This window comes from Neovison vison, chromosome 7, assembly GCF_020171115.1.
Source record: "Neovison vison isolate M4711 chromosome 7, ASM_NN_V1, whole genome shotgun sequence".
NCBI lineage: Eukaryota > Metazoa > Chordata > Mammalia > Carnivora > Mustelidae > Neogale > Neogale vison.
This window is the reverse complement of record NC_058097.1, coordinates 50536801-50564620: the sequence shown is the minus strand read 5'-3', so window position 1 is coordinate 50564620 and position 27820 is coordinate 50536801. Positions and strand designations below refer to the sequence as shown.

At 50.3% G+C, this 27820-nt stretch overlaps 1 protein-coding gene across 3 annotated transcripts in view; it reads right to left on the bottom strand.

The window, feature by feature from the left end:
* Positions 1-2154: 2154 nt before the first annotated feature.
* The window catches only part of VRK3 (VRK serine/threonine kinase 3), a 31741-nt gene continuing 6075 nt past the window's right edge, over positions 2155-27820 (bottom strand). For 2 of the 3 annotated variants that reach the window (XM_044256820.1, XM_044256821.1), the window contains exons 4-15: positions 26397-26534; positions 25249-25464; positions 20826-20887; positions 18761-18827; positions 17723-17807; positions 17369-17474; positions 15596-15688; positions 14085-14217; positions 12595-12715; positions 6766-6824; positions 4861-5009; positions 2155-2527 (exon numbers count right to left, since the gene is read on the bottom strand). In XM_044256820.1, the coding sequence (XP_044112755.1) occupies positions 4861-5009; positions 6766-6824; positions 12595-12715; positions 14085-14217; positions 15596-15688; positions 17369-17474; positions 17723-17807; positions 18761-18827; positions 20826-20887; positions 25249-25464; positions 26397-26534 (1229 nt within the window). In that variant the 3' untranslated portion in view covers positions 2155-2527. Of the gene's footprint in view, positions 2528-4860; positions 5010-6765; positions 6825-12590; positions 12716-14084; positions 14218-15595; positions 15689-17368; positions 17475-17722; positions 17808-18760; positions 18828-20825; positions 20888-25248; positions 25465-26396; positions 26535-27820 lie in introns of those variants that run through there. The other variant, XM_044256822.1, reaches the window with a different exon arrangement.

Genomic DNA, 27820 nt, shown 5'->3' with positions numbered 1-27820 from the left:
GAGGGAAGGCGACCTTGCGACAGGCAACCTGTTTTGGGCCTCCTACAACTGACTGCCCTCTTCTGCCCATAGAAGTCTTTCACTTCGGCCACTCCCTGGAGCGCCTTTCCCTTGGATCCATTGGTTGTTGCCGGATTCATGAATCACTAATAAGAGCCAACAAGATCTTTAAAATTTGCTCGGTGGAGTTTTGTTTTTAAATCTCAGTAAGGGAGTCTCTGTGAACATTTGCTATTGTTTCTGGGGTCTCATCTGGGAGGGATTCTACTAGTCTTAGAATCAAGCTTTGATCATAAGAAAAATACTTTGTAAGTCAAGGGAAATGGGTTAGTCCTTCCCAGCTGCCTCCTGGGACCCCTCTTGGAGACACACTACATACCTGCATTTACTGAAGGTATCCTGTAGTAAAAATTAATTTTTTAATTAACTCATTTAAAAAATGTTATTTATTTGTTTGACAGAGATCACAAGTAGGCAGAGAGGCAGACAGAGGGAGAGGGGGAAGCAGACTCCCTGGTGAGCGGAGAGCCCGAGGCAGGGCTCAATCCCAGGACTCTGGGATCACGACCTGAGCTGAAGACAGAGGCTCTAACCCATTGAGCCACCCAGGCACCCCTTTATTTTAAAAAAGATTTTATTTATTTATTTATTTGAGAGAGAGAGAGAGAGAGAAGGAGCAGAGGGAGAGGGCGAAACAGAGGCCCTGCTCAGCAGGGACCCCAGTGTGGTGTTCGATCCCTAGCCTCTGGGACCATGACCTGAGCTGAAGGCAGATACCCAACTGACTGAGCCACCCAGGTGCCCTGTAGTAAAAATTACTGAACAACAACAACAACAACAAAAACAAAGCAAAACAAAAAACCCACCACCAGCCCCTGCACCATAAATATCTAATCAACTCTGGGCCAGAGTTTCACTTGGAGGTAGAGGCGAGGTGTAGAAGACAAAGAATGGGCACCAAAATCTCCCCATAGGCCCTCCCTTCCTCCAGCTATGACCACTGCCCAGGCCTCATGCTCCCTGGGGGCAGCTGTGCCTGCCTCCTCCACCATCGCTCTATCTAGGCTCTCTGTCAAGGTGCCTCCCCTCCCCTTGGTCTCCATCACAGCACCGTGCCTTTCCTCCAGGAGCGCAGCCCCAAGCTGTCGTCTCACTTGATGGCTTCTCCTTCAACTTGATTGGAGGGTCCGTAAACTCAAGGACCTCAGTGTATCTTGTTCATCAGTATCCTCTGAGAAGCATGATGAGTGTCAAGATATGGCTGCTGAATATGTTTCATAAAAGGATAAATGTATGGAGGAGGAAGGTACATGGATGGGAGAATGAGCAGATGGGTGAAAAGGAAGAAAGGTGGGTGGGAGAGTGGATGATGGAAAAGTACAGGAAGTTTAGATGGATAGATGGAAGAATGACTGGGTGGATAAATAGATGGACGGGTGAATGGAAGGATGGATGGATGGAAAGATGGATGGAAAGATGGGGGGGTGGGTGGATGGATGATGGAAGGATGGATGGATGGATGGATTGATGGGTAGATGACTGGATAAATGGATGAGTGGATAGGTCACTGGTTGTATAAATGTAAGAATGGATGGCTGGGTGGTGCCTGGGTGGCTCAGTGGGTTAAGCCTCTGCCTTCAGCTCAGGTCATGATCCTGGGGTCCTGGGATTGAGTCCTGCATCAGGGTCTCTGCTTGGTGGGGAGCCTGCTTTCCCTTCGACCTGCCTACCTCTCTGCCTACTTGTGATCTCTGTCAAATAAATAAATAAAATCTTAAAAAAAAAAGATTGGATGGCTGGAAAAATGGACAGATGGAAGCATGGGTGGGTGGATGGATGGACGATGGATTGATGGATAGATGGATGGATGAGTAAATGGATGGGTAGATGGGTGGATGGATGGATGGATGGAAAGATGGGTGGGTGGGTGGATGGATGGGTAGACAGCTGGATAAATGGATGCGTGGGATGGGTAGTTGGTTGGATGAATGTAAGAATGGATGGCTGGAAAAATGGGTGGTTGCCTGGAAGGACGGGTATCTACGTGAAACTTTGGATAGAGGGATGAAAGTTTGAAGGGATAGATAGATGGAGAAAAAGAGAAGGTAAACTTTTCCAAAGAGAACTCCTTTTTCAGACACTCAATTCTCCATCTCCAGTGAAACAATTTATTACTGAAGCATAGAGGTGCTAAGAGTAGCGGGAAGGGTCTCCACTGAGGGGGCTGGCTCACCCCCTATCATGAGTTTAGGGGTCTTCTCTGTCTGCAACCCCAGTGGCTGGTGGGAGATGATGGCTGAAAGGACAGGACAGTCAAGTACAGGAGTTCACATTATCTGGAGCCTAACTGCTGGATTCCCTGATGCTAGGCAAGACTGAGTCACAGTGTTGCTTAAAGTAGCAGTAGGTGTGCACATTCAAGGGATCCTTCTAGAAGCGTATCTGATACTACAGCAGGCCTTGAGTCACATTTCTTGTTGTTGGTTTTTTTTTTTTTTTTTCTATTTCAAACCTTGAGTCAAAAGTTCTGGAAGACAACAAAAATGGCTGTTAGTGTCCTAGTCATTCAAGGAGCACCCATGAAGTCCCTCCTATGTGACAGGCGCTTTATAGAGACTGGCGATACTCCCATGAACAAGAACCTTTGCTGGGGTGATGATGTGGAAGCGGGGGTAGAGATGCTTTAATTGAACACATGCTTCCTTCCAGAAGGGGATGGGGCTGTGTGGAAAACAGGTGACGTGATGAGATGGGGTGGGGAGGTACTTCCCTGGGGTAGTCAGGGAAGGCTCAGGTCTGAGAGTCAATAATGAGAAGGAGCCAGTCATTCAAAGATGAAGGGTGAAAATGGGAATGGTAAGTGCAAAGGTCCTGAGGTGGGATCAAGCTTGGCCTGGTTTAGAATCTGAGGAGTGGACAGTGTGGCTGGCCCAGAGTGGGGACTGAGGGGGGCGAGGGGGGTGGGGGAAGTCAGCCTCACAGGCCAAGGCAAAGAGCTGCCATAAAGCTGAGATGGGATTGATCTTTCAGTTACTCCGAAGTCACCAGGCTTTTTGAATGGCACCTCCTCACTCAGTTTCTAACTGTGGCACAAACCTGCTCCTCAAGGGACTTACTCAGTTTCAGACCCCAAACTGCAATGATCCTCAAAGGGGCTGTTAGGTTTTTGTTTTGTTTTGTTTTAAGATTCTATTTGTCAGAGAGAGAGAGAGAGAGCGCGCGCACTCACTCGCGCCCAAGTAGGGGGAGGGGCAGAGGGGCAAGCAGGCACCTCGCTTCGCAGGAAGCTTGATACAGGGCTCCATCCCAGGACCCAGGGATCACAACCTGAGCCCAAGGCAGGTACTTAACTGATGGAGCTACCAGGCGCCCCTACATAAAAGCTTTAAAAATAAAATAAAATTTCCATTGTACTGGGCGGACAGGAAGGCACTGCAGGACCGGCCAGCGACAATACGAGGATGGGTATATATGGGTGGCATCTCTGCGCATCTGGTCAGAGAGCGGAAGGCGAGATTGCAGACACAAGCCAGAGGAGACTATGACAAGTGACTGTGCCCCTAGGAGATCCCGGGAGGAGGAGGGAGGCAGAGACCTGGAGGAGATGGACTAGGGAGGCTGGCCACCGCCTGGAGGGACAGGGTGAGTGGGGGAGAGGTGCGGGGTGGGGGGTTCCCTGACAGCTGTCTGCTGAGCTGGAGAGACAGGCAGCAGGCGATTCGTGTGGGTGGACAGGGTCACACCTTCACTTTCAGACAGTCCCTGTAGTGGCCGCTGGCTACGTGTCTCCGGGCATTGAGTGGTGTCCCGGCCACCACCTACTTGATGCCAGCAGCACCCTTTCCCCACTCGTGACAACACCAAGGGTCTTCAGACACCCCCCTCCCCAGGGCAACATGGCCTCCCTCTGAGAACCCCTGACTGAGACAGACACTGAGCTCTGATTCCAGCCTGCCACGAAGACAGAAATCACAACGCTGTGGACAGTGGAGGGCACGGGGAAGCTTCCCTTCAGAACACGTCCATGCAGCCTTGCCAGAACTAACTCGCGAGTGAACTTTGCTATGTCGTTTTGACCTCCCCCGATTTCTGTACACTCTCCCAGGGGCTAACGGGAGTGCAGACGGGTACACGGCTCCGACACAGAGCAATCCAGTGCTTGCTTTCCAAGTAAGAACCCCCTCCACAGACACACGAGTGAGGCCCGTGCCCTCAGGTGTTCAAGCTTGTAGAACAAACACGCGGGAAACCAAGCCAATGCCCAGCCGCTGGTCATGAGGAGTTGCCTTCCAACCCACATGGGAATACGGTGCAACAAGGTCGTGGACTTTCTGTGTGGACAGGGAAGAGCCAGGTGTGGTGGGGCACAGAGCCAGTGAGGTTTGCCATGGGGGCGGGGGACGGGGGTTTGAGAGCCAACCCAAAGGAAAGTGGAGGCTACAGGGGGCTGGTGGGATGGACAGAGAGACAGACAGAGGGATGAAGAAAGATGGAGAGAGCAATGGCATCTTGATACTATCTTCCAGGCCCTGAATCTAGTCATGCCTAGAGCTTCCACCTTAGAAGTTTCTTGTTACAAGAGCCAATGAATCCCCCTTTTCCTTAAAGCCAATTTGAGTCAGCCTGGAGCTACTTGCCATTCCCGAGGACTGGAAGGTTTGAGAACCCCACAGAAAAATCAATTTGAGTCAGCCTCGAGCTACTTGCCATTCCTGAGGACTGGAAGATTCGAGAACCCCACAGAAAAATCCAGCATCTACCTGGGAAGTTGGTCCTGGAGTAACGGCTTCCAGGAAGCAGGGTTGGGGGCATGAGGGGGGGTGGGGTTCAAACTCAAAAACTCCTTCCACCAGAACCCACCTATGGAACCATCTGGAGGTCCACTGGGTCATAGGCTGATGACCGCAGATCCCGTAGTAGGTCTTCTAGACTGCTCCTCAGCATGTTGTAGGGCGGCTTCTCATCGTACTCGAGGGTCATCACCACCTTCATGTACTCCTGCAGGGTCTCTGCAGTCAATACACCCCCCACCATGAGAGAGGCCTGAGAGGGGTCCTCCCACGAACCCAGAGCCTTGGGGGCTGTGCCCAGTCTCCACCATGGAATTGCCTGGAACTGAGGCCTGGAATTGCCTCAGGCACTTAGATAAAAAAATTTTTTTTTTTTTCAGTAAAACATCCAACATATCTAACAATAGAGCGGTATCATGAGCCCCAGTCTACCCATCGCCCAGTTTCAACAACTACCAGCTCACAGCCAATCTTGGTCATCAAAACCCCCGCCACTTCCTGCTCTGGTCTTGGGGTAAAGCAAATCCCAGCTAATTATATCATTTTCCTACAATCATTTAGGGTGTCATCTCTAAAACAGGGGCTAGCAAGCTTGCACTGGAAAGTGCCAGAGGATGACAGTTTTGCCTTTGTGTGTGTGTGTGTGTGTGTGTGTTTGGGGGGGTGTCTGTGCGACCCCAAAACAGCCACAGACAACTCGTAAGCTGGTGGGCACGGCTGTGAGTGAGGCAAGACAGGTCTGTTTATGGACACTGAAGGCTTATTTTAGATGAGTTTCATGTACCATGAAATGTTCTTCTGATTTTTTTCCCCTCAGCTATTTATTTTTTTAAGATTTTGTTTATTATTTGAGAGACAGTGAGAGCACACATGAGCAGAAGCAGGGGTGAGTGGGGGGAGGGGCAGAGGGAGAGGGAGAAGCTGACTCCCTGCTGAGTGCAGAGGCCCCCACTCCCCCAAGCCAGGGCTCAATCCCAGGACCTGGGATCATGACCTGAGCCAAAGGCAGATGCTTAACCAACGGAGCTCCCAGGTGCCCCTTCCCTCAGCTATTTAAAATTGTAAAACAAATTGGGGCAACTGGATGGCTTAGTTGGTTAAGCATCGACTCTTGATTTCAGCTTGGGTCAATGATTGCAGGGTCCTGGGATCGAGTCCCTTCTTGGCTCCTTGCTCAGTGGGGAGCCTGCTTCTCCCTCTGCCTGCTGCACTCCCTGCTTGCACATTCTCTCCCCCTCACTCTCTAAGTAATAGGTTAAATCTTTAAAAAATAGTTTTTTTAAAAAAAACGAGAGTTCTGTAAGACAAAATCAGGTGTACATGTGTTTATCTGTTTTTGCTTCGTACGTAGAGGAAGCCCTGGCAGCAGCTTGGAGGAGTACAGCCCTCCCATCTCTGTATCATGTCTCTTTGTCAACATCTGCTGCTGCCCCCAGCATGAGGCAGAGCTACTTGGCCACCTGTTGAGTCTGGGCTGGCCTTGTGACTTGCTTGAATGTGGCAGACTGATGTTCTGGGACTCCCATGGTCTACAGCTTCCCCTCTTGTTCTCTTGAAAGCTGACAGGGCTTCAGGAAGAAGCCCAGAGTGGAGGCCTCCCAGACCTGCCAGTGATAAGCCACCTCCAATTGCCAGACAGGAGAGAGGAGCGCTGAACAAGCCGGCCCCGGTCGAGCTGCCAGATGGTGGCATCGGCATGCGTTCCCCTGCCCTGTGGGGCCAGGAGAAGAATCACCTGGCAGAACCCAGTCTGTACCGCTCTCTCAGAGAAATTTTCTAGGGAAATACAACATTGTGTGTGTGGTTGCATATATGCCTTGTGTGCACAGAAGCATATTCAGAGATGCCTCTGTATTCTTCAGGGAAGATTCTGGTTTTATGAGAATGGGCATAGATGCATATGTGATTTGGAGAGGTAACACTGGGTTGGACACAAGTCACCTGTCCCCACCACAGCCCCTACCTCAGGACATACCTGAGGGACAGATCCAGCGACTGCACTGTCCCACGAGGGTCTCCGGGTTTTCAAGAAACCTGACAGGACAGAGGTGTATGCAAGAGGTCTTTTAGGGAAGGGAGAACAAACTTTCAAAGCAGAATGTCTAGCAGGGGTATGCAGACCCCTGTGATCTGTGGGAGTTATGCTGGGTAGCAGGGCCCACCAACACCCCATCAGTGAGTGCTTTTAGGGGAAACACAGTCTCTGGCTCCTGTGAGGTTCTGGTTACAATGTTTTCATCGTGACCTCCATGCTCTCTACTTAACTTTATCTTATGTGTTTAAAGATACCTTGCTTACTATACTGTTGATCTAGCCACACTGAACTCACAGGCAGCAGGACCAAAACCTAACACACGTATTTTCCCTGTAAGGCTCATCCCAGTGTTCTTACACCTTAGGGAACCTTGACAGCTCTTCAGCATCAAGCATGGGACCATTTTAAATGGTGAGATCACCAGGAAAAAGCACAAAATATCTGGAAAATGTGGCATTTAATGGACCACTTAAAGGAGCCTTGTTTATAGTGTGAGATTCAAAGCGAGAAGGCATAACCTCGCCTTTTTTGATCTCACCTGGGACTGTGCGCATCAGACAACTCAAAAATTTCTCTCCTCTGTGTGTGTCTGAGAATGATCTGGAAAGTACTGTGAGTATGGATTCTGTGGTCCCAAATACCTTTTGGTGAACAGGCAAATTCACAAATAAGGAACCTCTGAATTATGAGGACTATCTTCCTCTTTATAAATGCACACATGTATTTGTGTACACACACAAACACTCTCTCTCTCTCTCTTTTGGCCCACTTGAGAAAACCAGAAATTCATCCAACTTCCTTTGTTCCACCCTCGCAGTCCCAGCCCACTGTATCCTCTCTGGCCTGAATCACAGGCCTGGCTCCCCTCTATTTGCATAGTGCTGGCTGCTGTCCTTGTCTCCCCCAACCCCAGCCCAGAAGTCTCCAAGCTCCACCCTCCTACTCCCCAACCCTCTCTGACTCATCCCCTCTCTCTCCAGTTCAGGCCTCATCCTCTCTTCTGGGACCTCAGCCTCTTCCCCAGCTTTCTGGCCTAGTTTCTATGTTTCTTTTTTTTTTTTTAGTTTCTATGTTTCTATGCCTAGAACTGACTTTGCCCCCTCCTGCTCACAGCCCTCAGGGGACTCCCCAGTGCCCTAGCATGCAGGGCTGCCAGCCCCTCTGGCCTTGTCTCTCTGACTTCCTCTTCTGATCTCATGCTCAGGCCACACCAAGCCCCTTCTGGTTCCCTAAGCACCCACTTGGCCTTGGCAGATCCTTCCTGAGTGCCTGGGCACTGTGTGCAGAGTCCACAGATGCCCTGAGGCAACTGTCAAACACACAGGAAGGATCAGGCAGGTCTGACTCTCATCTCTCCCGGCAGCCTCAGGATATGTGTGGTGAACTGCTGAGGGATGGCACCAAAGAGCTGTGCCCCTCACATGCCATAGATTGCACAGCAACCCTACCACTGGCTGTTGGTGTCGGTGGGATCTCCCTGCCCAGCCTGCAGCCTTAAGAGCAGGGACCAACTCCCACCGGCACCTGGGCTTTCCCAGAGGGGATTTACACACTAGAAAGCCTTGAAGAATCAAAATGCCTCTCCTAATTCTTTTATTCATTCATTCCATTATGAATTAGACTGTATCAAAAAATGAATTAATGTTGAATACATGGAAAAAGGCCATGCACACCAGGAAGACACCCCAGAGAAGTTGAGTTCCAGAAAATGTGCATGTGGCAACATCGCCCCCTCGTGGACCTTTGTGTTACTGCTTCAGGTCTTGGGACCCAGGCTTGGTGCGTAGTCTATGATGCACCCATCACCACCATCCCCATCCCCTTGTGAAGTGCCTTGATGTCCGAAACACAACCCTCTGTGGTTGTGGTTGGGGTCTGGGGCTCAGGGAATGAACTGTTACTCACACTCCAGTCATCTATGTTAAAGTTATTACTAGGACATATCTTATTTACGCTGCACTAACCTGGTGAGTGTGGAGCCTCTTAGGGAAGCACTCACTGATGATCTCTGGTGAAGCAGAAGGTGGCAGAGTTGTGCAAAGTGGTATAGGGCTGTTCATAAGAGTCAGAGGAAGTAGTGGAAAGGGGATTCAACCCAGTGGAGCCTCAGTGGGTGATTTCACCCATGACAAGTGGTGCCCTCTGCTGATTCACATCTGGGTCTCCAGCATTTCCCAGCACAGGGACTGGCACATAAATGCCCTCTGGAAACAGGTTCTGGATGAATGAGTAGTTCATTCATGTGCTGTCTTATCTGTGTAGAAATCTTGCCTCTCTTGTCCATCTGGGAAAGCCCTCTGCTCTGACACCGGGTCAGGCATCTCTTGGGTCAAGGCACCCAGTGGCCTGAAGCCAGCTAACCTGCCTCCCATCTGCTCCTGTGATGTTCCTGGGGCTGCCTCCACCCTCATGGGCAGCGCCTGCTTCCTGCCTAGGCGTCTCCTCCCAGCCTGGGAACTCCCCAAGGCCAGGGCCGCATCTGCCTGACCTGTGTGTCCACACTGAAGACTGGGCCTGTGAAGGAAGGCTCACGCATGCTTTCCTTGTTCATTCGTTCTGCAACTATTTCTTTTTTTTTTTTTTTAAAGATTTTTTCTTTATTTATCTGACAGAGATCACAAGTAGGCAGAGAGGCAGGCAGAGAGAGAGGAGGAAGCAGGCCCCCTACAGAGCAGAGAGCCCGATGTGGGGCTCGATCCCAGGACCCTGGGATCATGACCTGAGCCGAAGGCAGAGGCTTAACCCACTGAGCCACCCAGGCGCCCCTGCAACTATTTCATGAGCACCTGCTGCATGCCAAGTGCTGTGGCGGGAGCTACACAGTGAGGGGTGAGCAGATGCGGTCCCTACCCACACAGAAATTTGGCTGAAGGTGGCGGTCACTTCTCCCCTTTAAGGGCAGAACCTCCAGGGTCAGCAGCCGCAGGCTGGAAGTGTGGCTTTGGGGTGGCCATGTGGCCAAGAGACGCATGTCATTGCCAGTTCTGTCTCTCAAAAGCAATGAGAGATGGTGCCCGCAGAGCCAGCCCCACAGGAGGACAGATGCACATTGGAGAGGCCAAGGCTCTCCTCCAGAGAGACGAGTAAACATCTACCTCGTCTGAGCCACTGTGTTTTGGGATCTCCTTGTAAGAGCAGCTCAGCTTTGTCCTTAATGTGACAGAAGTGTGTAAGGGGCAGTTTACAGGCTCTGGGAACACTGAGAACTTTAGCAGTTGAGCCCAACGCTCCTACTGCTGCTGTTACCAATTCTGTGACTTGTTTTCACCTGGCTTGGTTTAAAAATGGAGAGCTACTGGAAAACTAGAAAGGAAGTACAAAAATAAATTCTGACAAAAATAGGGCAATGGGCTTCTGGTGGGTTCTGAGGCTGGCTTCTGGGGCAGACATTGCCTGTGGAAGCCTGGGAGCCCAGGACTTCTCTCTCTCTATCTCTCTCTCTCTCTGTTGCTCTCTTTTTCTGGAGAGGTCAAGGGCATATCAGCACCAAAGTGAGATATCCTCCTCACCTCACTGTCCTTCTGGAGGCGACTCACCTGTCACCACTGCCATGAGACTTGCCCGGGCCATTAAACCAAAAGGAGTGGTGTGTGCCTGCACCCTGACAGTCGGCCTGGTGGGTACCCAGGGCTCTGGCCCATTGGTCCCAACTAGTCTGGCCTATGACATGGTCTGTGTTTCACTCTTCATCTCTTTACTGTCTTTCACCTCCACTAGTATAGGAGTTCCTGAAGGGCAGGGATGTTTGTCTCAGTTATTCCTGTATATCCAGGGACTAGACCATGGTGTGGTGCATAATAAATGCTCAATAAGTATCTGTTGAGTGAAGGAAGGCTGCATCCAAGCCACCAATCCATCTCTGATAAGCCTCCCACACAGCTTCATGTTGAAAGAGCCTTCTCCAGAGTCAAATGGCCTGGGTCTGAGTCTAAGAACCTCTCCTCAGTAGCTGTGTGACCTGAGCTGATTCCCTAAGCAATTCTGTGCCTCAGTCATAAGAGCATTTATCTCAGAGTTGTTCTGAGGATGACACAGAGCGCAGTGTCTGGCACAGACAAGCTGTCCTCCCACGGGTCATTAAGAGCAGGACAGTGTGGAGCGGGGCAGATCCCTTCCTCTGACTGAGCACCACAGGAGGAAAACTGATGCACTGCGGAGTCAGTGAGCAGAAATCTGAAGGACGAGTAGATTCAGGGCATGCGACAGTTCATGCCAATCCCATACCCACCCAACAGCAATATCATGGCTTTTTCAAGGATCCAGACACATCCAAACAAACAAATTCAAGAGCAGTATTTGGAGGCAGTGAACTAGCAATGTAGCTAAAGTTAGAAAATACGGCACTAAGTGAAAGGAAGCAAGGAACAGAATGACATTTAGAGCGCAGTATCATTTATGCAAATTAAACACACCGATCATAGATTGTTCAAGGTCACAGACATGTCTGTAGTCATTGGAAAGCAGGAGTCAGAAGCAGTAAACTCGATGCACGTGTGACAATGCAGTTAAAGTTGAAGAATAAGGTGCTGAGTGAAAAATGACAGAAATAAGTGAGATTTGGAGCAGAATAGTATTTAAGCAGGTCAAACACACATAGTGCTGCCCCCACCAGGCGAGTTAAGGATACAGATACACTTAAACACAAGTATCAGTAGAACATATATTAAGTATGTTTGAGTGTGTGTCCGTGGTTGAGAGAAGATGGTGGGGGGTTATAAAAGGGAAACAACAGAACAAGAGAGAGGCTCAGCATGAACTAGCGACACGGCACACAGAGAACTGAGAAGCACAAAGGACTCGATGTCCTTCTCTGGAGTTTTCCCTCCTCCCACCAGGCACACTTTCCTTGGATAATCCCATTCTTTCCCAGGTCATTTGCTGACAACTCCTGAGCTAGCAATGAGGTCTGAGTTTCTAGACATTCCTGCACTTCAGACATAGATGGCCAAACATCTCCTAGATGGGCCCTCCTAGATGACTCCTGGGCAAATCTCAGCAGCCCCGCCAAGGCTATACTAGATTCTGGATGCCAACCTCTGGACCCGCAGGGTTTCCCCTTATCCAGCAGTCCACTGTCCTTGGTGCTGAAGACCAAAGTGCCTGCGTGCCCTTCCCACCCAGCCCTGCTGACCACTGTACTTGGTGCTGACTATTTCTCCGCACCTGCATATTCTCCTGCTGTCTTTGGTGCTGAACATCTCCCCATCCAGCTACTCTTCCGCTATCCCTGGTACTGAATGTCTAAACCAGAGCTAGCAGGATCTGGTAGTTTTATAAGCCAACGGCAGGGAGAGGAAGTGTGGACATGGGTGGCCGGTATTGTCGCATGCTGAAGCAGAGCCCAGGCCTAACTGCTTAGGCTTCCCACTTGTCTGTGAAGGAACGGATGAATCATGGTGTCCTGTGCACTGTGAGTATTTTCTACAGGTCAGACTCTGTGCTGATTGCTGCGTACCTGACTCCCCTGAATCCTTCCACAAGTCCTGAGGTAGGTGCTAAGAAGATCTCATCCCAGGGGGAACATAAGGCTTGTGGAAGTTATTAAGCTGCCCACCCAACACACTGCAGTGATGGGGTCTGACCCCAGGCAGCGTGACTCTGGAGCCCATGCTCTTGTCCACTGCAATGGATGCTATTGGATATGCCCGAGGCCTTGGTTCTGCTGGATGCTGCCCCCCCCTCCTTTTTGTTCCCTGCTGGGTTCTGAGCTTCTGCCCCAACTTCTGGGGTGCTGGGCCAGTGCTGCGTTCTGCTGACCCCCAGACTCACTTCTGTTTCAGCTTCATGATATCCTCGATGTTGGAAAGGCAGTCTGTCCATGGCAGGATCCCGTAGAGCCATTTCAGCAAACAGTAGCCCAGGGTCTGGAGGTCACTGCGGCGGGATGGCCCTGGGGAGGCAGGGCAAGAGGAGGCAGCTCAGTCCGAATGCTCCACGTACTGACACCTCCACTCTCTTTCTCTGACTCAGTGCACTCAACCACCCAAGCACACAGGCTCTCATCTGTTCATTCACTTTCTCATTTACCTGCTCTTGTGCCCTCACGAGTCTTTCAGTTACTCTCATTCGCTCTCTCAACTGTCCCTACATTCCTGCTTTTGCTAGCTTACTCCCTTGTCTACTTGTCTTTTATTCACGCACTCATCCATTCAATAGGTCCTCAGAGCTCTGTGCACCAGGACCCATCCCACGTTCTTAAATCCCAGGCAAGAGTTTGGTTGGCTTCCAACCCTTGACAGTCTAATGGAGACACAGTATGGTGTGGGATTACCTGAGCTAGGGTGGTGGCAGAAAAGGGCATGAGGGAGCCCAGAAGGATGGGCACTGAACTCAGCCTCAATGGAGGAAGGTAATGGATCCTGTGGGATTTTTTTTTATGCTTCCTAAATAACATAATTTAGACAACAATGTGTGTAAGCATTAAACAAGCACTGGGAGTTGACTGTGCCAGACCTTCTGTCACTCAATGCTGGAGGCACAGGCACCATTCCTTTCCTGGGGGGTGGGGAGTCTGATGGGAGGACACAGGTAGACCTGTGGATGTATACAACATCAAGGGATTTGGGAAGGAGAGGCTGAAAACTCCTCAAGGAGTTTTCTCCTCAAAGTATTCTCTTCTTACTTACTGTGTGTACTTGCCTTGGATAATCTCATTCCTCTCCCAGGGCTTCAGCTGACAACTCCTGAGATACTGCTGATATGTGGGTCTCCATCCAGACTTACTCCTGTGCTCCAGATATGGATAGCTAGTATCCATGCCTCCTTGACAACCTCTCCTGAATGACTCTTGGACAACTTTTACATTCCCAGTCTAAACCAGATTTTGAATCTGACCCCTGGAACTGCCTAGTGTTCAGCCACTTGCTGTCCTTGGTGCTGCCCTACAACTCACTAACACAGGCTGCCCATGGTTCTGAATCCTTATTCTAGCTCCCTTAGTGTGATTCCTGCGTCTGGCCACCTGCTGTCTGTGGCCATGAAAACCTAGAGCCGGGGTGCCTGGGTAGCTCAGTTGGTTAAGTGTCTGCCTTCGGGTCAGGTTATGATCCCAGAGTCCCTGTTCAAGCCCCGCATCAGGCTCCCTGCTCAGTGGGGAGTTTGCTTCTCCCTCAGCCCCTCACACTGCTCTCGTGCACTCTTTTACTCTCTCTCTCTCAAATAAATAAATAAAATCTTAAAAAAAAAAAAAGAAAACCTACAGCTATCCTTGTATGAGAAGCATATCTCCATGGTCCTGAATCCCTTCTCTGGACTCTTACCACATCCCTTGTGCAGGTCAAGGCTCATGAACTCAAGATCCCCCTCATGTGGGCTCCTGCTGCCTTCCACGTAGGCCACGTGTTTGCCACCGGGGGCATAGCGGAAGGTGAAGCCGTAGCCTGCCAGTGTCACCTGTGTGGACATGGGGAGAAGCCATATAGTTTGGAGGTTAGGAGCTTGGATTCTAGAGTCAGAGAGTTCAAACATGGGTGCAATTTGAAACAACTGAATGCCAAACAGTACAGAAGAGCATGAAGTGAAAAGAACCCAAACCAACCACCTCTAATCCCCAACCCACCACTCAGAAGTAACCACTAATAGTCATTTCTTTTTTTTTTTTGAAAAGATTTTATTTATTTATTTGACAGAGAGAGAGAGAGAGAGAGAGAGCACAAGCAGTGGGAGCAGCAGTGGGAGAGGGAGAAGCAGGCTCCACACTGAGCAGGGAGCCCAAAGTGGGGCTTGATTCCAGGACTCTGAGCTGAAGGCAGACACTTAAGTGACTGAGCCACCCAGGTGCCCCTATTTTATTTAAAAAAAAAATTGATGGATTGAGTAGGGAGGGAGAGAGTGGGGAGGGGCAGAGGGAGAGCGAAACTTAAGAAGACTCCTTGTTTAGCTGATGACCCTGAGATCATGACCTGAACCAAAACCAAGAGTCTGACACTTAACTCACTGTGCCACCTAGGTGTCCCACCCTTGCACTTTAATAGTGGTTCCAGGCATTAAAATTTGGAGCCAGATAGACCAAGTTTAGCCATGCCTGAAGTTAATGAAGTTCTGGATTTTTCCACTCAATGTACAAATAATTTGTAACACCCCCTTATACATTTTTCTAAAGCCATGTTAAATTGGGTTTCTGTCATTTGCAACTCTAAAAGTAATTAGAATTTATTTAAAAATGTTATCTAATCAGTACTCCACCAGGAATGTATATTTAAAGTTTTCTCACTTGACTACTACAATCAATGCTGTCAGAAACATTTTGTACATATATCTTTGCACAGTCCTGTGAATATATGGATAGGACACATTCCTAAAAGATGAACTGTTGGATCAAAAAAAACCCATATGCACTTAAAATTTTGACTGCTGTATCCAAATGGCCTTCTAGAAAGGTTGGCCAATTCACACTTCCAACAGCATATAAAGAATTTCTGTTTCCTTATATCCTTATCAGCAATTCTTCATTCTTTTAAGTTTTATCCACCCCTAAAACAGGAAGTTTTAATTTTTCAATTTCTATGATTACAGACATTATTTAGGAAGGCTGAGCATCTTTTTACATAGTTAGCTAACCTGTGGGTTTCTTATTCTGTGAACTGCTTTTCCTAACCTTTGTCCATTTTCTACTAAGTCGTTTAAATATTATTTATTCAAAGGAGCCCTTTGCATATGATGGATAGCAATCCTTTGTCTGTGGTAAGCATTGTGAGATACATGGAGGTTTTGTGGCAGATGAGATCCTGGGCCCAGAGAGCCCCTGGGGTGGAGGGGACCTGGCTATTACCTGGCTCAGATCCTCTGGATTCACAAAGATGTTCTTAGCTGTCACATTTCCATGGACGTACTCATTCTCATGGAGGAACTCCAGGGCATCCAGCTGGGGGAAGAAAGCAAGCATCTCCATGATGACGAATGGAAAGAAGCTCTGAGGCAAAGCCCAGTGAAGGAATCCACAGATGGGCCTGGGGCCTGGAGGCACTACTTGTGACTGGCAGGGGGAAGCGCGTTTAAACCTGATTCTCAGTGAAGCATTAGGAAGCCCGTTCCCGATGACATACCTAAGCATGTCTTCTAACTAGGCTTTGGAAAAATCAGCATTAAAGGTATTATCCATTTTCCATCTACCTCTTCTGGCTATTCCTCTGTTGACTGTGAACTCAGGAGGGGAAGATGTTGGTTTCTTATTGCCCTCCCCCCGCCAAAACTAAAAAAGCAAAACTCAACAGCCACTTACACCAAAGACTTCTCATTTCTCCCAAAGAGCAGAAATATGTTTAGTTAAGCAATCTGTATTTCTTATCCCTAGCTCTGATTTCTTCGCTGAGATCTAGACTCATACACTGAACTACCTGGGTGTTAGTTACATCCTGAATATATCCCGAAGCCCACCTTGACCCCAAGGCTTATCTGCACTAGGTTCTTGTTCTACAAACTCTCTGTCCCTACAGCCCATCTCCTCAGGCTTGTCCTCTCATGCCAACCTCACCTGGCCTCCTTATCACACCCTCCTGTCCATGACCATGTGCCCCCAGGGTCTTTCTGTACCCAGAGATGATCCTGCCTTTCCTCTGCTCCCAATCCTCCCATGGCTCCCCAGTGCCCTTATGACAGAGTCCTCAGCTTGGTGTTCTGTGTGATTGGTCACCATTGACCTCTCCATGCCATCCCTACCTTACCCTCTCTCCCCAGACATATCAGCACAGAGACCTTCAGGACACACCTAACAGGTCACTCCTTGGCCACTCCCAGCTCTCCAGGAATTTAAATTGGGTCTTTATATCGTCCATCACAACACAGGGACATTTTTTTTTAAAGATTTTATTTATTTGTCAGAGTGAGCACAGGCAGACAGAGTGGCAGGCAGAGGCAGACGGAGAAGCAGGCTCCCGCTGAGCAAGAAGCCCGATGTGGGACTTGATCCCAGGACGCTGGGATCATGACCTGAGCTGAAGGCAGCTGCTTAACCAACTGAGCCACCCAGGCGTCCCAACACAGGGACATTTCTGTTCAGAGAACTTTCACAGCTTGTGAAACTGTTTAATATCATTCTCCCCCACTAGACATAAAAACTATACCGCTGTTACTCCCGGCCCCTGGGACAGTGTCTGACACCCAGCTGTGACCTGATAACTATTTAACAAAAGGATGGATGGATGAGGGACTAAATCAGTGAACAAATGCCTTGTGTTCCCTCTCCCATACACACCTTTGCCTAAGCTGTATCCTTGGCCTGGAATATTCTCTCCGTGTATCTCCTCCACTCCCACTCCACCCACCACCTTGCCATTTCCCACTCGTGGCTTATAACCAATCTCCACCAGGAAGCCCAGTGGAGTCCCTCATTTTGAGGCTGGGTCCCCTTCCTCCAACTCCCACATGGGAATGCTTATCTCTCTGGTTCTAATGGCCCAGTGTTCATCTGTTCTGGTCAAGTGCTAGCCCCCAGTGGCCAACAGAGGGACGCACAGGCTGAATGTGTCACTGAACAAGCCAACAGATAATCTAGGACCCAGGTCCCCATCCCCTGGACAGGAGCCAGCAGCTGCAAGGTACCTACCAGCCGGCAGGCCATCTGGAACACAGACTTCATCGACAAGACGTGCTTCGGGTTGTCATCCAGGACCGACTGAAGGCTCCTCCCCAGCATGGGAAACACCAGGAACCTGGAAGTATCCCAGGAAGAGGGAGAGAGGACAGGGCGGGGTGGGGCACGCAGAACAGAGGCTGGACTCTGGCTGGGTGGCTATAAGGTCCCAGTCCCGGGCAAGAGCAAGGGTTCCTGATTGTTAGGGGATCAGCCTGGCTCAAATATGGGGAGAAGGAAGCCACGGACCGGCTCCAGGGGCCCGGGCACATGACATGGAGAGAAAGAAAGGGACCAGCAAGGTGGCTGGCAGGTGAAGTGACTCACCTGTACCTGTCCTGGTGAATCCCAAAACCGACGCAGGTGGGGATGGCCAGGAGGGGGGTCGAGTTCAGCTTCTTCCACTTGTTCACTGTGGGAGAGGGGCGAGAGGTCAGAGGCCCCATGGTCTTGGGGCCCACGGTCCCTTCTCAGGGCAGAAGCAAAGAGTGCCTGAGCCCAGCCCAGACTGCCAGGCTCCTGGTCAGAGATGTCACCTCTATGGGCAGGTGACAATGGGGTGGTGAAAGAGTGCTCATTGCTGACCTCTGACTGTAACCTACATCTGCAGGGGACAGGGTGAGCCCAGCTGAATGCATATACAGATCCGGCGTGGAAGGGACAAGGACAACAGAGTGACCTTTGAATTCACATGTGTCACTGGTAAGATCAGGAAATGTCTCAAGTGTCATGGCATCAACCAGTGGTCTGCCCATCTCCCGGGATCTCGGCTGGATGGTATAGAGCCAGTAGCGTGCTGGTAAAAGTTTAATGACTGGCTGTCCAGGGAAAGATAGCCCTGACTGGTCATGTTTGCCAATTTTTTGTGGTGTCAATGCTTCCAACCACAGCCCATTTCAGGCCATGGGTCTGAGATCATGGAATGTGGAGCTGGAAGAGACGCCACACGCCATTCATATGGCATTTTCACCAAGCAGGTACAATGGACGTGAGCAATGTGTTCCGGGCGGCCCGCTACCCACTATGTACCTAGAAAAACGATTAGGAAGTGATGAGTTTTGAGGATCTGAATATTCATTACTGTTCTTAACATAATGTATTTGATTGTAAGATGATGTAATTAATTTTAAATAATGACTATTTAGTAACTGCCTTGCGGTCCTGAAAATTGAACACTTGGCTCAGAGCTGGTACAGCTGACCTCGGCCCATGCTGTCTGTCCTCTGAGGCCTGACAGATGACTGGGCACATCTGGGCATGTAATGTCATCCCCGCCCTTCCCACCCCTTCAGGGGGAAGCTGCTGTTCTGACCAAGCTGGGGAAGCCCTAACTCTCTCCCCTTCGCCCATCTCCGGGCAAGATACCTTGCAGAGGCTTGGCGGCCCGCTGGAAGAAGTTCTGCTCGTTGAACAAGCGCCCATCCTTGGCATCCTAGTCAGGAATGGCGGGGGAGAAGGCTGTCATGGCAGAAGCTCTTAGACAAGGTTGTCACTGGCCATGCATCATCCCAGGTTAATGCCAGCAACCACCACCACGACCCCCACATCAGAACTAAATTCCTCAGGGTGCTGCATGTGAACACGTGACTTCACATTGCCCAGATTCCTCTTCTTTTATGATAGGATCCACAGGTTTCCCTAGGCCTGTGACCTTCAGTTAAAAACTACATTTCCGGGGCGCCTGGGTGGCTCAGTGGGTTAAAGCCTCTGCCTTCAGCTCAGGTCATGATCCCAGGGTCCTGGGATCGAGTCCCGCATCGGGCTCTCTGCTCAGTAGGGAGCCTGCTTCCCTTCCTCTCTCTCTCTCCCTGCCTCTCTGCCTACTTGTGATCTCTGTCTGTCAAATAAATAAATAAAATCTTTAAAACAAAACAAAACAAAAAAAACTACATTTCCTAGGGCGCCTGGGTGGCTCAGTGGGTTAAGCCGCTGCCTTCAGCTCAGGTCATGATCTCAGGGTCCTGGGATCGAGTCCCGCATCGGGCTCTCTGCTCAGCAGGGGGCCTGCTTCCCTTCCTCTCTCTCTGCCTGCCTCTCTGCCTACTTGTGATCTCTCTCTCTGTCAAATAAATAAATAAAATCTTTTAAAAAAACTACATTTCCCAGCCTCCCTTGCAACAAGGAATGACCCTGTGACCAACTTCTAGCCTATAGAGATGTAAGCAGATGAGATGGGAGTGACTTTCAGGTTATGCCCTCAAAGAGCTGGGCAGGCTCTCCCTTTCCTCTTCTGTTCCAGGTGGCTGGAATGCAGCGGAGATAGCAGGAGCTGGGGCAGCCATCTCAGCCCATGAAATGGAGGTTATACACGACTGGTATAGCTGGCCTCTTAAGAGCACGGGTTAAAGAGAGCTAGGTTCAAATCTCAGCACTGCCATTCATTCCTTCTTTGTACAAAACACCTATTATGTGCTGAGTATTCTACTGGCATTGAAGATACAGAAGTGGACAAAGCAACTTGTATGCTGGGTGCCCCTGGGCAAGTGATCAAGTCCCCATTTCCTCATCTGTTAAATGGGGGGAACAAAGGAACTATCTACCAGGCCTGCTCGTGAGACTCTTAGCCCTGGGTTGGGCACAGAACAGGCCCTCTCTCTTTAACTCTCTTTTTAAAAAAATTATTATTATTATTATTATTTTAGAAACAGGCTCTCAGCAAGCAGGTGCCATTACTCATATGTTAGCCTGGCTCTGGAGTCCACTCACACAGCCTCCATCTAGGGCCACAGGGTGGGCGGTGGGGGGGGCACCAGGACTGGCTGCCCCGGTGTTTTAGGGGTGAGAAAATCTGCACAAACGAAGGTAAGAAAATGAAAGTCACCTATAAGTGCAGCTCTCAGGGGTAATGATGAGGCTGCTAACCAGGATGATATACTGTTATAGGCTCTTCCTCTCTGGGAGGGACGCCACTCGCCTGCCTGGCTGCTCTCATGTTCTTGGTTGGCTTTCCCTCTGGGCCCCCCTCAAGTGCATGTTTCCCATGTGCTAAGGTTGTGTGTGATTTCATGGACTCCTCAGTGAAGGGACCCCATCTCATTGCTTGTCTGATGGGCCCCAACACCCAGCACAGGGATATATAGCGGCGCTCAAGAAATACACGCTCTAAGACAGGCAGGTGGGTCACACAGTGTGGGTATTAGTGGCTCCCTCACCCAGATGAGGAAACTCAGCCCCAGGAGGGAAGAAGGCACCTGCCCAGACTGCCCCGCGCCAGAACTGGGGTGCGGGGCAGACCTCACGGCAGTTTCCGAGTCCCTTGTGATAAAGAACACGAGGCTGGAGGGAGATGTGCCTGGTCTGAGGTCCCATGGCCGCCCGCAGGCCAAGACCGAACTCTTCTGCCTGTGCCAGCATTCTGAGGGGCCCTGAGGTCATTGGTGCCCAAGCCACAGGCCCTCCCCTCTTTGCTCTGCACCCCGGGGACACTCACAAGTTTAAGCGAGAACGTCTGCTTCTGACTTGACTTGCAGGCGAGGGTGGAGAGAGCCTCAGCTGTGGGTGGACAAAATGAACCAGGTTATCATCTAGAGGGAAGGCGAGTCACGGTCCTCAAGCTTCCTGGGAACGAGCAGCACTTCTGCTTCTCTGGTTCCTGGGGGTCAAGTACACTCTTGGCTTTCAAGACCCCTTCCTTCCTATTTTCAAACAGGCTCTTTTTTTTTTCTTAGTTAATATTCAGCTACACAAAGAGGGTTATTGATGAGAAGGTCTGCCTGCTCTCCTTGAAAAGGCTTGCTTGCAAGGGTGACCCCTGACTGGTGTCTGGGAACTGGGTTTGAGGAGGGTTCCAGCATTCTCTAACAATAAGAGGGGGGCTCTGTGCCCAAACTATCATGCTGAATACATGCTTTCCTTGTAAGAGTCTAGAATTTGGTACATTCCAGGCAGAGTGCACCTATGTAACGAGTTTCCAGTAAAACCCCTGGGTGCTGTGTCTTTCAGGATCGTCCCTGGTAGATGACATTTCACACATGTTGTCACACTTCCTTGTGCAACCTGTGTGACTCCACAGGGAGAGGACTCTCGGAGGCCGATGCTGGTCCCCCCCGGACTTTCTCCCCATTGCCTGTGCTCTGTGTCCTTTTGCTGTAATGAATTCAGGGACAAGAACAGCTATGTACTGAGGCTTGTGGATGGGTCCTCTTTGTGAACAAGTGAGCCTGGCGGGGTGGTCCTAGGGACCCCCAACACACCAGCTCCTACCCCTTCACCATCCAGGTTTGTGTTGTCTAAGATGCTGAGCGGAGGGACAGGGAGGTGACAGTTACCCAGAGGTCACCCTCGCTCTCGAGAAGCTCCAGCTGGAGCAGGGTGGGAGCCCAGGGTTTGCAAATTCAGGGCCAAAGGTGACCTGAGTGGGTCCTGTAAGAGGGAAATGTGTGAAGGGCTGAGATCTCAGGGTGCAGAGGGGTCCGTCCCAGCTGCGGGAAGGGGGCTTGGGATGATTGTCAGCGGGTGTCTGGAGCGGACTGTGGCACCTCTCACGCATACTAACCAGGCTCCCAGAGTTCCCACATGGGCAGGTGACAGGTACATGCCCGGCACTCAGAAGCAGGCAGGAAGAGCTGGCAACTTACATACATCTCTTGCACTTCTCTGCGGATTATGAAGGGCTTCTCTCTTCCACTCCTCTAATAGCCTGGGGAGCCAGCTGGGCCATTCGCATTATAGAGGGGGGCCAACAGAGGCCCAGGAGGAGTAATGCACTTGGCCAACACCACTCCTGTAAAGCCTGGCTATCAACCCAGGGCTCCAGACTCTGGGACCTAGGGAGACCCCTGTCTGATGCAGACCTGATACATGGAAAGTCCCTATGTGCTCCCAAGGCTGACAAGGGCATAGCAAGTGAGAAGGCGGAGGCCCCCGACTACCAGAAGACTGGTGATATTGAACCTGGAGCAAGAAAGCTGCTCTGAGATCCATCATGAGCAGCACAGTGACAGGAAGCACTTGCACTGTGCTTGTTGCTTTCCTCTGCATTGGTCCACCTGTGCAGCTTTCCCAACAATGACCTTTTGAGGTCACTACTACTCTTATCTCATTCTGCAGGTGAGGAAACTGAGGCACGAGGTCAGGACATCACTTGAACCCGAACGAGGTTAGACAACTAGCTGCCAGCAGAGACAGGAGGATAGCCCACAAGGTCTGGCTGCACCGTCCCACCTCCCAGCAAGGGGAGGGCTTGCTGGAGACTCTGGGCACCCCGCACCCCTACTCTTACTGCCAGGAACACCAGCATCCTGATGCTTCCTGCTCCTGTTCCTGGGTTTCTAACCTCTGAGTCTTTGCTTATGCCCCGCCTGAGCCTGGCATGCCCATCTCTGCCCCAACCTCTCTGTTGTGGGCCATCTGAAAGGTGCTTAATAAAATCACAGTGTTGGGGTGCCTGGGAGGCTCAGGTGGTGGAGTGTCTGACTCTTGGTTTCGGCTCAGGTCATGATCTCAGGGTTGTGGAGTTGAGCCCTACTTCGGGCTCCATGCGGGAGTGAGCCTGAAATTCCCTCTCCCCCTCTCCCTCTGTTCCTTCCCCACTCATGCGTGTGCTCTCTCTAATAAATAAAAAAAAACCTTAAAAAATAAAATAAAATCACAGCGCTTCCATGTGACTATTAAACTGATGTGTCTGGGATGGCCTGACACAGTGGGTCTCAATTTCCCCCGTAGGGAGCCGGCAGTGTCTGGAGATAGCTTTGGTTATCACGGTAGGGGGAGGGGCTGGGTGCTACTGGCGTCCAGTGGTTTTTCTATTGGCATCTACTGGTTCTCCCGGATTGTTCTGGGGAGACAGGGAGGATGATGTCATAACCCAGGAGCTGATGAGGAAGAGAACACCCCCTCACGGGGCTGCTTGAGTAAGGAAGTGAGATGAGCTGAGTGGTGGGATGAACCAAGGACGGGGGACAGAGTGGGCCAAGAGTGTCATCAGCCATTTAAAAAAAGAATCTCAATTCTGGCTGTTGTTTAATTGTTATTGGCTTTAACTACAGGACATAAAATTGCACCATTTTGGGGCACTTGGGTGGCTCAGTGGGTTAAGCCTCTCCCTTTGGCTCAGGTCATGATCCCCGTGTCCTGGGATGGAGCCCCGCATCGGGCTCTCTGCTCAGCGGGGAGCCTGCTTCCTCCTCTCTCTCTGCCTGCCTCTCTGCCTACTTGTGATCTCTGTCTGTCAAATAAATAAATAAAATCTTTTAAAAAAATTGCACCATTTCTTGACTGGTACAAGCTCGCAGAGGAGAAAGGCGATGTGGCTGGTGGGTAACACAGCCCCAAACAGTGCAAACGCACTCCACAGCCCTCACCAGCCCTGTTCCCCACCCCGACAGTGGCCCACGCCCAGCTGGCACTTCCAAATAGAAGACTTCCCATCAAAATCCAGATTTCTGGCTTTTCCTGCAAACTTGGAAGATCTCTGGAGCCAGATCTCTGGCTGGTTATTGACATCTCTGGGATTCACGTCCCTCCTCTAGGACATGGGGACAGTGACAGTGCTGGCACCTGTGGTGAGTTAGGAAGTACAAAGCAAACATTCGGCCCCATGGAAATGTGTACCCAGATGCTCAGGACAAGGGGAGTCATCACAGCCCAAAGCGGAAACAATCCACTTGTCCACCAGCCAAGGGTAAATGGAGAAACTGACATGAAATACACACACCAAGAGAGTATTGTTCAGCTACAAGACAGAATGAAGTTCCGACACACACTATGATGTGGACCGACCTTGAGAACATCACACTTGGGGGAAGAAGACAGATGAAAAATCTGGAACGTCCACAACAGAGAAACCCAATGAGACAGAGAGCAGATTAGCGGATGACTGAGGCTGGAAAGTGTGAGGTAGGGGGGAAGCGAGTGCTTTGGCATGGGGTTTCCTTTACGGCTAGTAGAAATGTTCTGGAACGAGATACAGGTGATGGCTGCACAGCACCGTGAATGGACTATACCCCACTGAACTGCAGACTTTAAAATCATCAATTTCATGTTACGTGGCTTTTATCTCAATTGAAAAAATGACCAAACCTCCCACAGAGTGCTTAGAACACAGTGTGGCCTTGAATAAGCACTCGATAAACATCAGGTTGGTTAATACTAACACTCTCAGCACAGTTCTTTTTCTCTTCATTGTCACAAGGTATCTGACTCCATTTTTTTAAACTTTGACAATGCCAGTGTCTAAGCCGGGTCCTGCCTCTTCCTCTCCGACCCCACATCTGGGCAAGCTGATAAGCAAGCCTGAGGACAGGGGGCTCCCTCCTTTGCTGCCATGGGAGATGCAAATCACGGAGGCCTTGGCCCCAGGGCAGGAACCCTCACTCCAGCCGCACCCCTCAACCGAACAAAACCCCAAACCAGGTGCCTTTCCTTCCTCTTCTCAGGGAGGTGCAGACCTGCATTTCCCAGAAACCTCAATTATGCAAGCAAGTAGTCATGCATATCCTCCATCACCAAACTACATTTTTTGGGGGGTGCTCCCTGCCACCACTGCAGGATAGATAGAACATTTGCTGTGATCCCTATCATTCAGCCGCCCTGGGCCTGTACTCCCCCGCGACGGAGGTAGAGGTGAGGCGTGTCTCTTTACACAGAGCACATGCTTTCCAGATGGCCACAGTCTCCATCATTACCAACTGCTCACTCTTGGACTCCTGTACACATTTACTCAATCTGCCCAGCCCCCATGGGTGGGGAGTTCTGTAGGCCCAAGTCTAAGAGAAAGTTGTCCAGAGGCAGGTCTGCAGCTGGGAGATGGCTTCGATTTCCATTCCCAGAAAGGGGTTCCATTCCCCTTGCCCTGGTTTGAAGACACCCCGGTTCAGCCCAGCCCAGGGCCTGCCGGCCTGTGGACACTGTACCTTCATAGAGAATGCCCTGGTCATCCCTGGTTTGCAGGGGTCCCAGCTTCCAGTGCCGCCCACTCTTGTCTGTCACCACTGCCCCTGTGGGCAGAGCCTCAAGTGAGGTTGTCACTCGGCTCCGCTTCAGTGTCTGTGGGCTTCTCTTCGTCACCTGCGGGCTTCGCTTGGTTGCCTGTGGGCTGCTTTTGGGGGTTGGGGGTCTGCTCCAGGACCCTGCAGAATGATGCTCAGATTAAAGAAAAAGCAGCACATGGGAGAATGCAGTTAGATGGGTAATAGGACAATGCTTGCCACTCTGCTCATTTATTCATTTGCTCATTCAACAGATGCTTCCCGGGACCTTTCATGAGTCAGAGCCTCGTGGGATAAAGCTGGAGATCCAGACAGGACTCAGACCTGGGCCCTGTCCCTTGGGAGCCCCTAATTTGGTGCGGGAGGCTGATCTGGACATAGTTGGTCAGAACTGAGTCTGAAACAGGGCCATAGAGAGGAATATGAGAAAGAGATTTTTGGTGCCTTGAGAAGTCAAGAGAGGCTTTCTGGAGGAGGGGACATTTGAGTTGGGTCTTGTTGGATGAGCAGAATTTTATGAAGGAGAAAAAAGACATTCCAGATACTCAACCAGAAACATCCCAAACCAGACCCTGGCCTTGTGCTGAGTATAAAGAAGCTTCAGAAATTTGTTAGACCGAGACCCTGTCCTTGAGGGGCTCCCAGTCTGGCAAGAGAATGGGATGGCATGGTCAGGAGAGAGATGTGGACACAAGAAAGGATATTGTCTAATGCATTCCTCCCACCCACCATCCACCCAAGGCATAGAATGGCAAGGGGCAGAGGGGTCTGGAGGATAACAGGGGATGGAAGCAAGGCACCGAGGGCTGAGACTTTAGATCCAAGGGCCACCTGGGAGGGAGATGAGCACAGGGTCCTCAAGACTCCCACACTTGCTGGCGGGCACCAGGCTTATGCAGATGAATCTACCTGGTCCCTGCCCACACAGGACTGTCAGTCCAGCAAGTGAGGCAGAAAGGATGAGGGCTCCAGGCAGGGTAGAGGATGCCCGAGCAGGGGAATGAAGCCTGGAACTCTGTCCAACAATCCACCTTTTCCCCATCGAGTCAAGCGGGATTGACCCCAACTCTTACCTTTGGATCTCACAGTATCTTCAGACCCAGAACTGTCACCATCTAAGCAGAGGGATGATGAGGGGGAGGTGACAGAGCTGGACCATTTCACTTTCTTACAAGGGATCTCAGGACTGGAGTTGCTTTGTCTCCTTGAGCCTATTGAAAGGGAGACCAGACACAAACTGGGATTACAAAGCCTCTTCTAGGAACCCCTAAACCAGGAACTCTGAGGGCACATTCGACTACTCTCTTCCTTTGGACCCCCAGAGCCAAGTATTGGTTCTCTTGTCACCTAAATATCTAAGCAAACTTCCCTTCATTTTAGTTATTTGCTTTTCCTCCTTGGGTCTTGGCATCTCTTGTGTGTCTTCTATTGTTTTGTCATTCTGCTTTCTTCTAGGCAATTTCTTTGAATCTATCTTCCAATTTGCTAATTCTCCCTTCAGCTGTGTCTGGTCAACAGTTAAATCATCCAGCAAGTTTCTGGTCACCATGATGATGTTTGGTTCCTTTTCAAATTGTTTTGGTTCCTTTACAATTCTAACTAACTTCTGCTTCTTCACCATATTTTGAATTTCTTCTTTTATTTCTTTAACTATGTTAAGTGTGTTTCGGACATATTCTCATCTGTTAATTCTGAGGTCTCTGGTCATCATGGGTGTGATTTTATAGTTTGTTGTTTGTCCTGACATAAACCTTACTGGTGTCTTTTATTTTAAAGATTTTATTTATTCATTTGAAAGAGAGCAGGAGAGCAAGCAAGAGAGCACAAGCAGCAGAGGGAGAGGGAGAAGAAGATTCCCCACTGAACTGAGAGCCTGGTGTGGGGCTCGATCCTAGGACCTTGGAATCGTGACCTGAGCTGAAGGCAGATGTCCAGTCAAATGGGCTACCCAGGTGTCTTTCCTGGTATCTTTTGATTGACTGGGAGCTCCTGGTCCTAAGAGAATTCTCTAAGGCAGAGGCAGTGGGAGAGAATCTTAAGCAGGCTCCACACCCAGCACAGAGCCTCATCCGGGCTCAGTCTCATGATCCCAAGATCATGACCTGAGCCAAAATCAAGAGTCAGATCCTTAACTGACAGAGCCACCTAGGCGCTCCTCTAAGATCTGTCTTTTTTTTTTTTTTTTAAAGATTTTATTTATTTATTTAACAGACAGAGGTTACAAGTAAGCAGAGAGGCAGGCAGAGAGAGAGAGGAGAAAGCAGGCTCCCTGCTGAGCAGAGAGCCTGATGCGGGGCTCGATTCCAGGACCCCTGAGATCATGACCTGAGCCGAAGGCAGACGCTTTAATCCACTGAGCCACCCAGACGCCCCATGTCTTTTTTTTTTTTTAAGATTTTATTTATTTATTTGACACAGAGAGAGAGAGAGAGATCACAAGTAGGCAGAGAGGCAGGCAGAGAGAGAGGAAGGGAAGCAGGCTCCCTGTTGAGCAGAG